The sequence below is a fragment of the Ahaetulla prasina genome, chromosome 2 (genome assembly GCF_028640845.1).
Source record: "Ahaetulla prasina isolate Xishuangbanna chromosome 2, ASM2864084v1, whole genome shotgun sequence".
NCBI classification, from domain to species: domain Eukaryota; kingdom Metazoa; phylum Chordata; class Lepidosauria; order Squamata; family Colubridae; genus Ahaetulla; species Ahaetulla prasina.
Genome location: NC_080540.1, coordinates 232,709,450 through 232,725,142, shown reverse-complemented (window position 1 = coordinate 232,725,142; position 15,693 = coordinate 232,709,450). Strand labels below are relative to the sequence as shown.

Below are 15,693 nucleotides of genomic sequence, written 5' to 3'. Positions count from 1 at the left end.
ATTGGCCCAACTTTATTTTTTTACGCCAGCTAAGCTTTTAGATGGCACCATAGCTCATGATAATGAAAGTAGAATTACATGTTGTATAAAAAAAATAATATTTTGTTTGTCCTGATTCTTCCAGGATTCAGTTTCATAGGATGATTTTTGTTTCTAGTGTTTGGGAAAACAGCTTCTTCTTGTCCACTTTATGCACACCGTGCATAATTCTATACTCCTCAGTCAGGTTCCCAACTTATTTGCTTCGTTTATGCTCTAAAAAGCCACAAATATTGCAACCTTGTTTTCACGAGGAAGCTACTTGATCATATTACATAACATAACATAACATCAGAGTTGGAAGGGACCTTGGAGGCCTTCTAGTCCAACCCCCTGCCCAGGCAGGAAACCCTACACCATCTCAGTCAGATGGTTATCCAACATTTTCTTAAAAATTTCCAGTGTTGGAGCATTCACAACTTCTGAAGGCAAGTCGTTCCACTTATTAATTGTTCTAACTGTCAGGAAATTTCTCCTTAGTTCTAAGTTGCTTCTTTCTTTGATCAGTTTCCACCCATTGCTTCTTGTTCTACCCTCAGGTGCTTTGGAGAACAGCCCGACTCCCTCTTCTTTGTGGCAGCCCCTGAGATATTGGAACACAGCTATCATGTCTCCCCTAGTCCTTCTTTTTGTTAAACTAGACATGCCCAGTTCCTGCAACCGTTCTTCATATGTTTTATCCTCCAGTCCCCTAATCATCTTTGTTGCTCTTCTCTGCACTCTTTCTAGAGTCTCAACATCTTTTTTACATCGTGGCGACCAAAACTGGATGCAATATTCCAAGTGTGGCCTTACCAAGGCATTATAAAGTGGCACTAACACTTCACGTGATCTTGATTCTATCCCTCTGTTGATGCAGCCCAGAACTGTGTTGGCTTTTTTAACAGCTGCTGCACACTGCTGGCTCATATCTAAATGGTTATCCACTAGGACTCCAAGATCCCTCTCACAGGTACTACTATTGAGCAAGGTACCACATATACGGTACTGGTGCATTTTGTTTTTTTGGCCTAAATGTAGAAGCTTACTTTTTCCACTGTTGAATTTCATTTTGTTAGATAGCGCCCAATGTTCAAGTCTGTCAAGATCTTTCTGTAACTTGAGCCTATCTTCTGGAGTGTTGGCTATTCCTGCCAGCTTGGTGTCATCTGCAAATTTGATGAGTTTCCCATCTATCCCCTCGTCCAAGTCATTGATGAAGATGTTGAAGAGTACTGGGCCTAAAACAGAGCCTTGGGGTACTCCACTGCATACTTCCCTCCATGTGGATGTAGTTCCGTTGAGGACTACACGTTGAGTGTGGTTGGTCAGCCAGTTACGAATCCATCTGGTGGTGGTGCTGTCTAACCCACATTTTTCTACTTTATCTAGTAGTAGGTTATGGTCTACTTTATCAAATGCTTTACTGAAGTCCAAGTAAATTATATCAACAGCATTCCTCTGGTCTACTAATTTTGTCATTTTGTCAAAGAATGCGATAAGATTAGTCTGGCATGATCTGTTTTTGACAAACCCATGTTGGCTTTTGGTTATTACTTTGTTTGCTTCTAGGTGTTCGGTGATTCGTTGCTTGATTAGCTTTTCCAGAATCTTCCCCGGTATTGAGGTCAGACTGATAGGTCTGTAGTTTCCTGGATCTGTTTTTTTTCCTTTTTTGAAGATGGGAACTACATCAGCTCTTTTCCAGTCCTCTGGCAGCTCCCCTGTGCTCCAGGATCTTTGAAAGATATAGTTCAGTGGTTCTGAGATCACGTCTGCCAGTTCCTTCAGAACCTTGGGGTGTAATCCATCCGGTCCTGGTGATTTGAACTCGTCTAGGGTAGACAGGTGTTCACTTACCATTTTCTTCCCTATTTTAACTTGTGTTTCTAATCTGTTTTTTGTAGTGCTGTTTTTGATAGGTTGGATTGTTTTTTCCTTTTGTGTAAAGACAGATGCAAAATATGAGTTAAGTAGATCTGCTTTCTCCCTGTTGTTTGTCATCTTCTTGCCACTTTCTCCCAGCAATGGGCCAATTGTTTCCTTGACTTTTTTCTTGTTTTTAACATGTTGGAAGAAGCTTTTTTTGTTATTTTTTACTTTTGTCGCTAGCCTTTGTTCATTGTGAGCCTTAGCTTTCCTCACTTCATCTTTACAGGCTCGGGCTATTTGCTGATATTCTGCCTTAGTTATTTGCCCCTCTTTCCACTTTTTATATTTGTCCTTTTTGTCTTTCAATTTGTCAGATAGTTCTTTATGCATCCATGCTGGTTTCTTTTGTGATCTACTATTTTTCTTCTTCATTGGTATTGTGTTAGACTGTGTTTTATAATCTCACTTTTCAAAATTTCCCAAGCTTCTTGAGTTGTTTTCCCCCTGAGGATTCTCATCCATTGAATCCTTCTCAAGCTCTAAGTTTATTGAAATTAGCTCTCTTAAAGTCCAAGACTCTAGTTTGACTTTGTTCTACTACTTGTATTTGCTTAATGTCGAATTCCAATATTGCGTGGTCACTTGCCCCCAAGGTTCCTGTAGCTTCAACACCTTCTATCATTTCATCTCTGTTAGTGAGAATTAAGTCCAATATGGCTGATCCTCTTGTCGCCTTCTCTATTTTTTGGGAAACAAAGTTGTCTGCTAGGTTTGTTAGGAACCTGTTGGATCTTCCACTTGGTGCAGAGTTTGTTTCCCAGTTGATGTCAGGGTAGTTAAAATCCCCCATTACTACTGTGATGTGCTTCCTACATACCTTAGTTAGCTGACTAGCAAAAAGTTCATCTACTTCCTCTGTTTGGTTGGGTGGCCTATAGTATAGACCTATGGCAATATCGTTTTTCACCCCTTTTATATTGACCCAAATACATTCAAGATGATTTTCATCATATTAGTTGCTCTACTCTGAACCTTCTAAATCTTTTTTAGAGCTTCACACAATATTCCAGATGCAGTTGCATCATTGATTTAGATATGGACATTTGAGTACAGTATTGCCATCTTTATTTTCAATATTATTTCTTATTATTCCTGACATGCTGTTGGCCCTGTTTTTACAGCAGATGTCTACTGGTGGCACCTTCAATGAACTGTTTAATTTGCCATACCATACCCAAATGTCCACACCATATCATACTGTACCATATCTTTTCCTTGCCTCCATTTCAGAAACTTGGCAATATTATTATATAAAGACTATCTTAAACTACTTAGAGATTAAAACCCAATTTTTCTACTGTGTCACATCAAGCAAAATCATCTGTGTTGTAGTTATGATATAACTTTATTTTTTGCTTACCCATAAATATGGAATGATCTCCTATGGAGATCTTTCTTACCCCCTTCTGACTTAATATTTCAAAACCACGTAGTCCTCTTTGTTTCATCAAGCTTTAAATAATAGTTTATCTGTTTGCTTATGTATTTATTTATGCCCAGTCAATCAATGTTTGAGTTATTTGGTATATAATTCTAAAGTTCTGATTAAAATTTCAAAGAGTTCAAACTGAAATAAACAGCAGTATATTGAATGTACTGCATATAAGAATTTGATTTTATAGTTCCTTCCAATAGTATAACAACTGAATAATGTAAAAACAAAATCTTACTGTTATCCAGGTAAAAGCCCTCTGAGCAGGAGGTAATACAATTTCTAGTTTCTTCATTGATAAAGTAACCAGGTTTACAGGTATTACATTGATCACTATGACTTCCAAAACAGGTTTCACAGTTGGGTGAACACTTTTTACAACGTTTTTTGTCTGCGCTGTAGTGACCAGGTGGACAGTTGGGAACACAGATTCTTTATTGTAAAAAAACAATAAGAGAAAGAGATGGTATTGAGCTGGACAGAATTAATCAGTTAACAAATAATTTTGTTTGGATAACAAAAGCAGAACAATGGTTTCCTGATACTAGAGCCAGATACAATATAAATCAAACACTTCTTTTTGTCTAAATAAACACACCTCAATTCACTTCCAATCTTAATTGGACAGAGTGTTATAACTGTAAAGATACAATATTTAAGATAAATAGCTGCATTTTAGATGAGCATGATTTACATAAATTAAGATGCAAATCTTTTATCATTGGTCCAAATCAATTCAAAAGTTGTCACATCCTCCATGACAAAGTTTCAAGTATGTATTTCTAACCTTGTTGAACTCTTTCCCATTCTGTATCCCAATATTCAAGTTATTTTTTAAAAGTGGCATAAAGTGGAATTTAGATAAATATATGGATAGAGAAAAAATATTCCAAAGAATGTAGTCCCAAGACAGAAAACATGATTACTATCAAAGGAAAAAGACAAAACAAAGAATAATTTTGATGGAAATAAAATGTTTTAGAAGTAGGTGAGGAGTGGTAAATAAGGAGCTTCTAACTGAGCAAATAGATTTAAAAATAAGTGATGAAATGATTTGGCATGAAACTAAGAGAGAATGCTGGAGGGAGCATTTTACAGATTTGTATGGGAAAAATGATATGTCAAAGTATGGAAATGAAACAAAGGCTATAAATGTTACTGTCCAAGAAAAACATAAAAATGAACTAATAAATAAGTAAGAATGTTAAGAAATAATAAGGCTGCTGTGTAGATGGTGTAACTGTTAACATATGTGATTTTCTAATGGAATCACTACACAATGTGATTAATATGGGGGTGAAGATGACATCTGTGTCTGACAATTGGAAAAATGTTATCATGCTTTCCCTGTACAAAGGGAAAGGCAGAAAAACTGGATGCAAAATCTCTAGGGAATTTATTAAGTATGCCTATTAAGATCATTGGCAGAATTCTGGCACCGATTTGTAAAGTCAGAGGGCTACAGTGATATATAGTGAATGCTGTCTTAACTCATGCTTTTAATATCTTTGGCTTACTATTTCGTTCCTTCCTTTGTGTGCTCTCCATAACACTGCTTATCTGAAATGAGAATAGCATGTATGTATGTATGTATGTATGCCATTAAGATTGTAATACATGTATTTTCATATAACGGATAGCGATGTTAATGTGTCATTTAGACAGGCTTTCAAAATTCTGCTGTTATTTCCTACAACAACAAAGCAGCATTCCTAGAAACCCTGCTTGTTTCTTTCTTGCCTGGGCCTACCTTAAAAGGTGACATCACTCTTGAAAGTCTCTCCAAGTTTCTTTCTGTCCTATCTTATTTTAAACAAAATCTAGGTGGGGTTATTTTGAATTTCTTTCTCATGTCTGGACTATATAAATCTTGTCCAAGTTCTTCCGTGAAAGCTCTTTCATACTTTCCCAAAGGTCAGCTCTAAATTCCTCGACAATAACATACATTTAACCCCTGTTTGGACATTCCAACTTCAGCAACAATTCACAGTATAGCAGTGATGAAAAAGTGGTTTTCTTATCAGTTCTCACATTTACAACTTTGCAGCAGTGGTGAAATCCAATTTTTTTTAATACCGGTTCTGTGGGCATGGCTTGGTGGGCATGGTGTGGCTTGGTGGGCGTGGCAGGGGAAAGATACTGCAAAATCTCCATTCCCACCCCACTCTGGGACTAGCAAAAGGTGGTATTTGCCGGTTCTCCGAACTACTCAAAATTTCTCCAGAACCTGTCAGAACCTGCTGGATTTCACCCCTCTTTGCAGATGTTAAGCAAAAGAAATCCAAAGTAAGATTGTAAGCACAGCTGCTGATTCACTTACAACTGCTTCACTTACCAACCAAGTTGCCAGGCTCAATTAAGATGGCTAAATGAGAACTACCTATAGTCAGCTGATAGTAAAATGTTTTATACAATGCTAAAAGTTTTCTAAATAGGAATTCCGACTAGTTTCACATTAGCTTATTGCATGCATACTGTATGAGAAGTAATAACTGTTTCATACCGTGTATTGTTTTTAGATTTATAGTAATAGTGTAGGCAGTCATTGCAATGGTCTGGCCCTGGTCCACCACATCCAACCTTACTGCACTCTGCATTGCAGGGACCTTTGAAAAAAGCCAAACAATCCTTGTAATTTTATTTCTATAGAAATTATTTCAAGTCCGTTTTGTAACAGATAGCTTGGGTTCCATCACACAACTAATTTGGAAGTTATAAAAAAATCAATACTGAAAATACTGAATAGAATTCAATTTAGATTTTATACTTTATATTTTTTATACTTTCAACTTTGGTACAAATAGTTTGTCGTTTGACTGCCTGAGGGATCCTGGATGGGAGTTGAAAGGTGAAAGGGAAGCAGTATGCTCCCACCCATATTGGGGCAGACCAGGTGCTTTGACAGAAAAACACTTATATAAATATATATCTATATAAATTCTATTCAATATTTTCAGTTTTGATTTTTTAAAAATATATATAAATATAAAAAATATATATAATAATATATAATAAATATATATAAATATATATATATATAAGTGCACGCATTGAAGAACACAAGAACTCATTCAAAAGGAGCAATGTGTGATCGCAGCTGTTTCTTCCTTTTAACTGCTAGTGGGGTTTGAACTGATTGGGTGGGAGCTTGGCTGTGCTCTGATTGGATGGGGTTTTCTGTGCTCTGATTGGCTGGGGTGTGTCCTGTGTTGGTGGGGGCTTGGTTGTGCTCAGTCTAGTCTGTGCTGCAGGGGGATTTGAGCTGGTGAGCTGCATAGCTGTTGTTTGGCTTTGTGGTCGTGCTACATCTTCATAGTGGGTGTCAGTCTGCTGCATGAATGGATTGGAGGGGTTTGAAATGGCTAATGTTGCAGCTGCGGTCTGGCTTCTGGTCCTTGGTCGTGCTTCATGATCAGTGTGGGTTTGGGTCTGCTTTCTGGGTGGATGTGCGGTGGTGACATCCTGTGTGGACCTTGTGAGTGTGGGTCTGGTGTCATTCCTCGTGTTAGGGACTCGTTTGTCAATAAGGGCGGGTTTCCAAATGGCTGGTAGGCGGGAGGTGTCATCTCGTTTGTTCATGCTGTGTGGGCGTTTTTCTATCTCAATGGCTTCTCTGATTATTCTGTTGTTAAAGTGTTCAGTTTTGGATTTGATTTGAACTGATTTGAACAATCAGTTCAAACCCCCACTAGCAGTTAAAAGGAAGAAACAGCTGCAGTCACACATTGCTTCCAGAAGCACGAAGCTGAAGCCTGAAGATGACGAATGAGACTTCGTCGAAACGTCGCCAAGACACTTCAAATTTTGCCAAGACACTTCCAATTTTACGCGGGAGAAAACCCGAATAACCAAATATATATATATTCAAGGAGTATATGAAATCCCATGCACCGCCTGCCCCACCACATACATTGGACAAACCAACAGAAGAATAAGTGCACGCATTGAAGAACACAAGAACTCATTCAAAAAAGAGGAACCAACTTCTTCCCTGGTCCAACACTTTAAAGTCACAGGACACGATATTGACTTTAAAAAGACCAGAACTATCGCCAAAACTGAACACTTTAACAACAGAATAATCAGAGAAGCCATCGAGATAGAAACACGCCCACACAGCATGAACAAACGAGATGATACCTCCCGCCTACCAGCCATTTGGAAACCTGCCCTTATTGACAAACGTGTCCCTAACACGAGGAATGACACCAGACCCACACTCACGAGGTCCACACAGGATGTCACCACCACACATCCACCCAGAAAGCAGACCCAAACCCACACTGATCAGGAAGCACGACCAAGGACCAGAAGCCAGACCGTAGCTGCAACATTAGCCATTTCAAACCCCTCCAATCCATACATGCAGCAGACTGACACCCACTGTGAAGATGTGGCACGACCACGAACACGGCCAAACAGCAGCAGTGCAGCTCACCAGCTCAAATCCCCTGCAGCACAGATTAGACTGAGCACAACCAAGCCCCCACCAACACAGGACACACCCCAGCCAATCAGAGCACAGAAAACCCCATCCAATCAGAGCACAGCCAAGCTCCCACCCAATCAGTTCAAATCCCCACTAGCAGTTAAAAGGAAGAAACAGCTGCGATCACACATTGCTACCAGAAGCACGGTTGAAGCCTGAAGATGACGAATGAGACTTCGTGAAACGTCGCCAAGACACTTCCAATTTTACACGGAGAAAACCGAACAACCAAAGACCTATATATATATATATATATTTGTTTTCTGAGGTTTTCACGGGTGTTTAGATAGGTCTTTAGTTGTTTGGGTTTTCTCCAAAAGAAGTGTCTTGGCGACGTTGACGGCTGAAGCCTGAAGCACGAAGCTGAAGCCTGAAGATGACAAATGAGACTTCGAAGAAGACACTTCAAATTTTGCCAAGACACTTCCAATTTTACGGAGAAAACCGAACAACCAAAGACCTATATATATATATATATATATATTTGTTTTCTGAGGTTTTCACGACTGTATATAGGTCTTTAGCTGTTTATTTTTCTCCATTCATGAAAATTGAAGATGTGTCTTCAGACGTCAGAAGCTGAAGCCTGAAGCACGAAGCTGAAGCCTGAAGATGACAAATGAGACTTCGTCGAAACGTCGCCAAGACACTTCCAATTTTACACGGGAGAAAACCCGAACAACCAAAGACCTATATATATATATATATATATGTTGTGACCCAGGTTCCTGGACCCAGACTCCTGGACTCGGATGATTCAGAAAATGAGGGAGAAGACCTGGCAAGCCCTGCTTCTCTTGAGCCCTCTCCCTCCCTGGCACCCACTCAAAGGGAGGGGCCGGCAAGGCCTGATTCTCCCGGGCCTTCTTCTGATTTGGCAACGCCCCAAGAACAGTTTTGGAGGGACGCAAGATTACGAAGGCTTGATCGACGTGCGCAGCAGCGGAAGAGTTGGGACAAAGCCAAGTCATAATTGTCATGCAGTGACATCTGCAGAGACTATAAATAGGAGGCGGGACTTCCTGGTTTTTTGTCTCGGACAAAGCAATGAATTTGCAAGCTAATTCATGGAGGAAGAATATATTCGTGAGTAATTCTGGCCTTATCTATAATTTCCTCGTTATCTCCAGAAACTTGGCAGGCCCGTGGGTAGACGTGGCCAGGACATGTATCTATGTAAATAAAAGGAAAAAAAAAGGAAGGCCTCTGACGGACTCTTTGCTGGGAGTATTGGGGGAAGGGAAACAGAACAATATATATATATATATATATATATATATATGTATATATATATATATATATATATATATATATATATATATATATATATATATATATATAAAATAAAAATAAAAATAAATATATATAAAATATAAAATATAAAGTGACTTGTAAAATATTCTTCATAGCAGTTATAAATGCAAATATTCAAAATATCTATAAGAACGTAAGTTATAAGAAAAAGTACTGAATAGAATTCAAAGTTTCTAGAGACTGGTTTTCTGGCTTGGTTGAAGAAATCGATAAAGAGCAAGAAAAAAAGTTTGCTATATTAATGGTTATATTACTTCAAATATAATAGTTAATGTTACCTGAATAGTCATCTAGTCCATAGTCTTCCGTAGGGTCTTCAATTGCACTCATGCGTACTCGTTCGCCTTTTAAAAAATCATTTCTTGGGGAGTAAGGCTGGATGGATGTCCCATAAAGTACTAAGGACCATTCTTTCAATTTACCTAGATGAATCATATTAGGAAGACATGAAATTCCATGAGGGAATGTATTCTCTTTGATATTTATGGTAGCATATTTCAAAGAGCTGTCAACTTTACCTGTTGCTGTTGAAACTATCTGGCTCAGGATACGAGGGATGAACTGCCCAATGAAGAAGAGAAGAGAAGAAACACTCTACTCACTGTTGCAACTGGGGGAGCTCTTCCTCCCTCTTCATAGAACCTATTGAGATGAACTGCCCTGTGAGGAAGTGCAGGAGGATCAACTGTTCTGGAAGTGGTAGGGTCATCTGGCTCTCCCTACAAAGGATTCACTACAGCTGTGTTTGCTAGTTAGCTCTTTCCTCTTATTCCTTTCCCCCCCTCTGCTGTGTCTTTTTAGATGTCAAGCCTAAAACGTTTCATTATTCCGCATGGAGTGGTTAAAATTGTTGTAAATATAACGAAAACAAGGGAGGCAGTGATTATGGGCCCAGGCACCTGTGCTAGATTCCGATTACCACCCCTTTCTTGTTCCTCAATTTTAATACGTAACCTGATGGCATAGATTAAAGAGCTTTAGTTCATTTACCATTGGGGGCTAGTTCTGCTTTGGGACTCAGAGAGCTATATAAGATTTATAAATGTGCATGAACATGCTTAAAAAACACATTAACACCAAACATTACGTTTTCTTACATAACCTACCAATATGAATTTACAAGTTTAGTATTAGGAGGAAGACAGGAAAGTGAGTTTTAAAATATTGTAATAAATAAAACATTATAATAAAATATCACACTTATTCAAATAGCTTATTTAAAATTATTTTTATTATTTATTATATATGGAACTGAAAAGATGGGCATATTAAAAGCAAGGTTTCCTTGAGTTGATATCAACTCCTGGTGATTATATAGGCACATTATAAAGTTTTTCTGACAATAGGATAGAATGGTTTGTCACTGCTTTATTCTTAGGTTTTGTTTTTTGCTTTTGCTTACTCAGTCTAGTCTTCTGCCCTATTCTTCCTGGCAATCTCCTATCCAAGTACTTATTAGATTCAATCTGCTTAGCATTTTCAAGATAAGCAAAAGTTGTCTAGGCCCTAACATGGCATATGAAAATATGCAACATATTTAAATTATATTGCTGCTTATGCTCAGTCTTTCTAACGCCACAAATTATTATTAAATATAATTTCCAGGTAGAGTTTCCTTTAGTGTGAATTATTTAGAGATGATAAAATATGAGAAAACTGTAGCAAAGGCATAGTCCTTCATACAACTATGCCACTTCATTGTTGTGTGAGAATTCATGTGACTGAAACACATTATTCCATAGGAAGTTTCATATTTCATATTTCATCATATTTCATCAACATAATGCTGTTCAAATCAAACAACACATTCATTTGCAAATGCTGAAGTGCTGAACAAATAACAACACCAGATCAAATAATGAATGTATATGTGTGAATCCAATCCCAACCATTTAAAGAAAATACTTAACTAAGAGAATTTGCAGCAAAAATGAAAAATGGGATGAGTCAGAGGGTAAAAGTATTGGTGACTATCATTCTATAATTTTGGGCATGAGAAAAAGATCCATGTTTTTAGCACCAGAAATTCCTGTGCAGTCAATCAATATTACAACCAGTAACCCAGTATCAGTTGATAAACAAATATTCACTTCTATTAATATCAGCAACCTACATCTGCACAAAATAGCTATAGCAGTATAATCCAGTCAGTCCTTTGAGGTAGTGCAGAGAACAGGTAGTGCAGACAAGAAAAATAAACCACGAGTACTGGCACTGTCATTATTATAAGGTAGCAATAGCAATAGCAATAGCACTTAGATTTATATACCGCTTCAGGGTGCTTTACAACCCACTCTAAGTGATTTACAGAGTCAGCATGTTGCCCCCAAAAATCTGGGTCCTCATTTTGCTGATTTCAGAAAGCTGAGTCAACCTTGAGCCGGTGACACTCGAACTGCCAAATTCCTGCAGCCGGCAGTGAGCAGAAGTAGCCTGCAGTACTGTATTCTAATCACTGCGCCACCATGGCGCCAATAACAGAAATTTGCAAGTCTGAAAGCCATTTTTCCTTGCTTTACTTTACTTTCCAAAAAAGTAGAGAAGGTCCTTTGTGAGACATTCTCATGTCCTTTTTCCTTCTATAGATTGAGATAACTTTTACATGACCATCATCATATATGACCATGACCATCATGTATGAACATGACCATCATCATGAGATAACTTTTACATAACCACCAACATAATGCTGATACTTATACGTAAGGCACTCATATTGTTTTTGCTCTCTAATCCTGAGAAACCATTTGATGTCTTCATTTTTGCTAATGTGAAATGTTGATCTCAAGAAGTGAAAATTACATCCCAACCAAAACTCATTTAGGTCCCGCAGCAATTGAAAATCTTACTCTCTACAGCACCCAAAAGGAAGAGATGGAAAATCAAAACTTCTCCAGGCTTTTCTTATTATTCGCCTCTGATGCTGAAGAAATGGAGAGGCTGACAAAAAATTTTTTACCATCATTCTTCTGCTCCTTTTCTCTGAGCAGAGCAGAGAGAGTTTCAAAACCTTAAAGCTTGCATTTGCTTTAACCTGAATCTCAGGTTCTAGAAGTGAGGCAAGGTAAGATTTTTCCCTTAGCTTCATAATAATCTCAATTATACTACAGCTGAACTAAACAGCTGAGTTATCTAACTTTATAACATCATAGAAACACAGAAATCTGAAGCTGCTTTAAAGTGACGCAGACTCCTCTAGTTCAGCGGTGTCAAACTCGCATCGTGACAATGGCGTCACGTGACATATCGGGACTTTCCCCCCCTTTGCTAAACTGGGTGGGGTGGAGCTAGCACGTGTGATGCATCTGAGAAGTGAGGCACGAGTTTAACACCCCTGCTCTAGTTGAAATGCTGTTAGTTAAATCTTTGTGAAAAAGCCTATTATGGTGTCAAAATTGGAGGTTAGTACTACCTGTGTCATCTCCACAGCTGGAGTTACCACCCAATCTTCCCAGCAGAGGTTGTGGCAAAGTGTGTAAAAGTCATTTGATGATTAATATCAGGGTTTCCTAGCTACTGATGCTGGAGTCTTTGATATATAGCAAAAAACTTTTCACTTTTTGAGTCTAAAGAATATTTTATCTTTATAAATCAAGTGAGCAACTACACTATGCTATATTATGTTAAATATATAAAAGGTAAAATGAATAACCAACAGAATAATGTGTTCATACCTGGAGTCTTTACATTTCTTAGTTGAGATGGAGTATCATAGATTTCTAAAATCCAGTCACCAGCTGCTTTTTCACCCCAGCAGTGGGTTGTCATGAACTCCCAGTTTTTAAAACCTTCCATAGAATGATCAAATAACCTTTTAAAGAAAAGCACAACAATGTATGTATAAACACAGAAGGAAAATATATTTATTAAAAATTTCATTTGATGCAATTGGTTATAATCTACATGGGTTTGGGTCAGGCTCCAATATCTTCAAGGAAAGAGTACAGGGATACTTCCTAAGGGTTAGGGTTAGTCAATATACAAGTGATCATGGAGACAAATTTTCAGAGCTTTGAGTTAAATAATTTTGTACACTCTTCATATGAGTTCCAGTGACCATGAAAATATAAGTCAAATAGTCATAGTAAGCTTTTAGAAAAGACACAAAACATGAGGAATCTTTCTATAATTCCTACATTAAAGAGATATTCCATAAGAAATCTTGGACCATGCTTGGTCCAAAGTTCTGAACCACATTTCTATAATATTAAATTGAACAGATAGGACCATACAGTTTATTTCAAGTTTAAAAGAGGTCAAGCCTTAATAGTATTTAGAGAAGTGAACTCTTGGGAATTTCAGGCTTACTGGTGAGATTGGGAAATGGGAAAAGGTAATGTTTATTCAGTTCCACAGGACTGCCAAGAAAACTGCATGGCTGCAAGTCACTAGGAGTTGACTGGTGTCATCATGGCAGAACCTCTACTCTTTATAATGGGCATTGCAATGTTGCGCAACATTTACTATAATCATCACTTTTACAAATAATATGAAAGGACCTGCAAGTGACAACCAATTAAGCAAATAGCTACAAAGAACACTATTTTTTATACTTTTTAAAAAATAAAACATGAAATCAACATTATCCATTGAATTAACAATTTACCTCTAGTCAACTGTTGCTTGTAAATGCTACAGGTAAAGGTTAATTCAAATCATAATTCCTTTCTCAAGAAACCCAATATTTGATATTCTGTTGATCATATTCTGGTTGCTTTAGAAAGAGATATGTTGGAAAACTATTCAGTCCCAAACTTGGGACAGTCCAAAGTACCCTTGTCTCTGTTTGGGGTATCTCTAGAATAGCATCTAGAGGGATTAGGAGGAGGAGGAAAGAGCCAATAAACAAAAGAGGGGAGAGTCATTTTACTCAATCGAAGCATCTTCTACTTATATAATAGCCCAGTTTTAATCTAAACGGCATTTAAATAAAGGAATAGATAAGAGAAAGACTTCTGTATCTTTCTAATAACAGGCAATTGTTTAATAACAACTAATTGTTTATCATAATTCTTGAATTTGATAGTAATTAGTTTATATACACAGGGCTACATTCCAGATACACTTTCAAGAGATAACTCCAGAATGAAATATCCTTTTGTGAACATCAGGACAAAAATTCAAGACAAAAGTATCACAAATGCAATTACGAGTCATGTCAGGATCACAATCAGACAGGCCAGACTATATTTTGACTTGGCACCATCCTTTTTTTTTTTTTTTTTTTGGAAGAACAGTGAGAAGATTCATTAAGATTTATTTCTTCAACTGTTTTCTTGAAGTATTGTTCTTATTCTATTCTTTTGTAATTTGCAATTATTATTCCCAGTATCGGACAAAAACTATTGCAGAAGATTACAGCTGATCTTGCCTCTGCTAATGCTCATGACAATATTTGAGATTTCCACTTGATGTGTTTATTTTCTCAGAGTGGTTCCTCAATTTATCTTTTTAAAAAGTTCATACATTTTTAAGTGCACCCAATTTGGAAAGTGAGCTTGCATAAAACTGAAAGTTAAGTACCTGTTAGCCAATAGCTGAGATCTTGTTCCAGAAGGAGAAGTTAAATAAATTGCCAGATCACCTCTCCGAGGATGTGTAATAGTGATTCGTACCACCACATGTTCCAGATATATTACATGGTGATTGGCATTGTCTGCACACCCTGTGGCTTTGTATATTGAACGAACGCCATTATCTGGTCCATTACGAATATTATCTGGTCGTATTGTTCTGTTTGAAAAATACAAGCCAAATTAAATATCCAGTGAATTTGATAAATTTTCATATCTAAAACATTTCTGAAATACAGCTAAACTACAACAGTTCATTTAGTGGCATTGAAAAAAGTGACTCATGATCAGTTTTCACATTTACAACCCTTGCAGCATTCCCATGGTCACATGATCAAAATTTGGATGCTTGGCAACTGGCATGTACTTACAATTGTTGCACTAAGCCAGGGTCATGTGATCACCATCTGTAAGCTTCCCAGCTGGCTTATGACAAGCAAAGTCAATTGGAGAAAGCCAAATTTGCTTAACAATGGCATGATTCACTTAAATACTGTAATGATTCACTTAACAATTATGGCAAAAAATGGTTTTAAAATGGGGCACAGCTCACTTGACCACTGCCTTGCTTAGCAATCAAAATTTTGGGCTCAATTGTGGTCATATGTTGAGAACTACCTGTATATTTTTCCTCTCTCTGTGCAGGGCTGTGAGTAGCATTTGGAGAGGTGCTTGGTGAATTTACTGAAGCTTATGAACCTATTATCTTAACTGTTAATTGTTACTCCCTTGAAAGATGGCACAGATAACTCAAAGGCTCCCTTACGTTGTCTGAGTGTCCATAGACTGAGCATGCATCGAGCATGCAAAAACAGAGTGCACAAACTCTTATTGAGCATAATTTGAACTAAGCTTCTTTTCAGCAAAGGAGCAAAGAAGATCCTGTTTAACAACTAGTTTATAAAAATATTCATGTAAAAAAATTTAGCCACCAT

The 15,693-nt window shown here is 37.5% G+C and overlaps 1 protein-coding gene across 4 annotated transcripts in view; it reads right to left on the bottom strand.

Annotated features, from left to right (window-relative positions):
• The window catches only part of PCSK5 (proprotein convertase subtilisin/kexin type 5), a 179,784-nt gene that overhangs the window by 16,075 nt on the left and 148,016 nt on the right, over positions 1 to 15,693 (bottom strand). Inside the window, exons 12-16 of one of the 4 annotated variants that reach the window (XM_058170467.1) lie at positions 14,709 to 14,918; positions 12,860 to 12,996; positions 9,464 to 9,607; positions 5,886 to 5,988; positions 3,621 to 3,814 (exon numbers count right to left, since the gene is read on the bottom strand). In XM_058170467.1, coding sequence (XP_058026450.1) covers positions 3,621 to 3,814; positions 5,886 to 5,988; positions 9,464 to 9,607; positions 12,860 to 12,996; positions 14,709 to 14,918 — 788 coding nt within the window. Of the gene's footprint in view, positions 1 to 3,620; positions 3,815 to 5,885; positions 5,989 to 9,463; positions 9,905 to 12,859; positions 12,997 to 14,708; positions 14,919 to 15,693 lie in introns of those variants that run through there. The other 3 variants (XR_009153591.1, XM_058170466.1, XM_058170465.1) reach the window with 3 other exon arrangements.